Source organism: Fukomys damarensis, unplaced genomic scaffold (genome assembly GCF_012274545.1).
Source record: "Fukomys damarensis isolate Sample0158 unplaced genomic scaffold, DMR_v1.0_HiC HiC_scaffold_33, whole genome shotgun sequence".
NCBI lineage: Eukaryota > Metazoa > Chordata > Mammalia > Rodentia > Bathyergidae > Fukomys > Fukomys damarensis.
Window position 1 is genome coordinate 55,152,230 of NW_022900945.1, and position 1,342 is coordinate 55,153,571.

At 54.4% G+C, this 1,342-nt stretch overlaps 1 protein-coding gene across 1 annotated transcript in view; it reads left to right on the top strand.

The window, feature by feature from the left end:
* LOC117283987 (histone-lysine N-methyltransferase EHMT2-like) overlaps positions 1 to 1,342 on the top strand; it is a 13,423-nt gene that overhangs the window by 10,575 nt on the left and 1,506 nt on the right. The window contains exon 2 of the mRNA XM_033758087.1: positions 447 to 757. Coding sequence (XP_033613978.1) covers positions 447 to 757 — 311 coding nt within the window. The remainder of the gene's footprint in view (positions 1 to 446; positions 758 to 1,342) is intronic.

Here is a 1,342-nt window from a genome sequence, read left to right on the forward strand (position 1 = left end):
TTTTTTTTTTTTTTTTTGGTACTGGGATTGAACTCAGGACCTTCCACTTGCCAGGCAGGCACTGTGCCACTGAGCTAAATCCCGGGCCCTCTTCTTTGTATTTGAGGTGTAGTCTCTCTATGTTGCTGTCCCTACTTTCTGTTACCTATCTTTGGGCTCATGTGATCCTCCTGCCTCAGCCTCCCCAGTAACTTGGACTATAGGCATGCGCCACTGCACCCAGCAGGAGCAGTATGTGCTTCCCTTTGCTCTGCTTTCTGCCAGAGCACATGATGATCTTTAAGTAGCACAAGGAACACGGGGCTGGAAGGCCAGGAGCCCAAGCTCCAGACCTGACTACCTCTGCACCTGTCCTGGGCTGGGCCCAGCACCTGAGCTACCTGGCTACTGTGACCCGCTCCCACTCTGGGGTTCTGAGAACTCTGCTGCCTTCTCTCCTGACCCAGGCTGGCCTGCGGGCACTGCCCATGAACACGGCCACCCCACAGCTGCTCCTGGAAGGGGGAGCCCCAGAGCCCCAGGGCCGCACTCGCCGCTGCCTGTCAGCCCTCGAGTCCACAAGACAGCTGGAGGAGGAGGAAGAGGAAGAGGAGGAGGAAGAGGAGAGGGAGGAGCACCAGAAAGACAGGAATGGCTTCCATGCTGTACCCCTCCGAAGGGCAGGGGCTTTCCGGGCCCACAGCCACACCCACACCCACGACCCCTTCAAGAGACATAGCTGGGGGCCTGACAGGGAGTTCCAGGACCCACTGAGCAGGTAAGCCTGGGTGTCTCCTGTCCTCTCCTTCCATCCCTGGGCCCTAGAACAAGCTGTTGAGAAGAAACATTCCAGGGTCCTTGCCCCTTCTCCAAAGCAGTCTCCAGACAGATTTCTCTCTACTCCCAGCACTCAGGAGGCTCAGGCAGGAAGAACTTAATTTCCAGGCCATATTGAGTTCAAGGCTGTCTGGACTACACAGTGAGACCCTGTCACAAACAAATACTGACAGGGGTTGAGGAGACCTGGACTTCTAGTCCTTCCCCTGGAAAATTGTTTTTGCTTGTTTTAGTCTTGGGTTTTTTTGAGACAGGGTCTTACTATGTAAGGCTGACCCTCAAACTCATAGTAATCCTCCTGCCTGAGTCTCCTGAGTGCTGGGATCACAGGTCTGCATCACCATACCCTGCTCTTCCCCTGGAGAATTAGAACCCAGCCTATTATAAGCCTTGGAAAGGGTGGGCCCTGCCTTCCAAAATGGGGCTGTCTCCGGTGGCTTCAGCTCTTCTTTTTACGTGATTTGAGAGCGGGTTGTAGGAGTAGGAACTGAAAGCTGGGAAAAGTACCGGACATGTGGATTTTTTT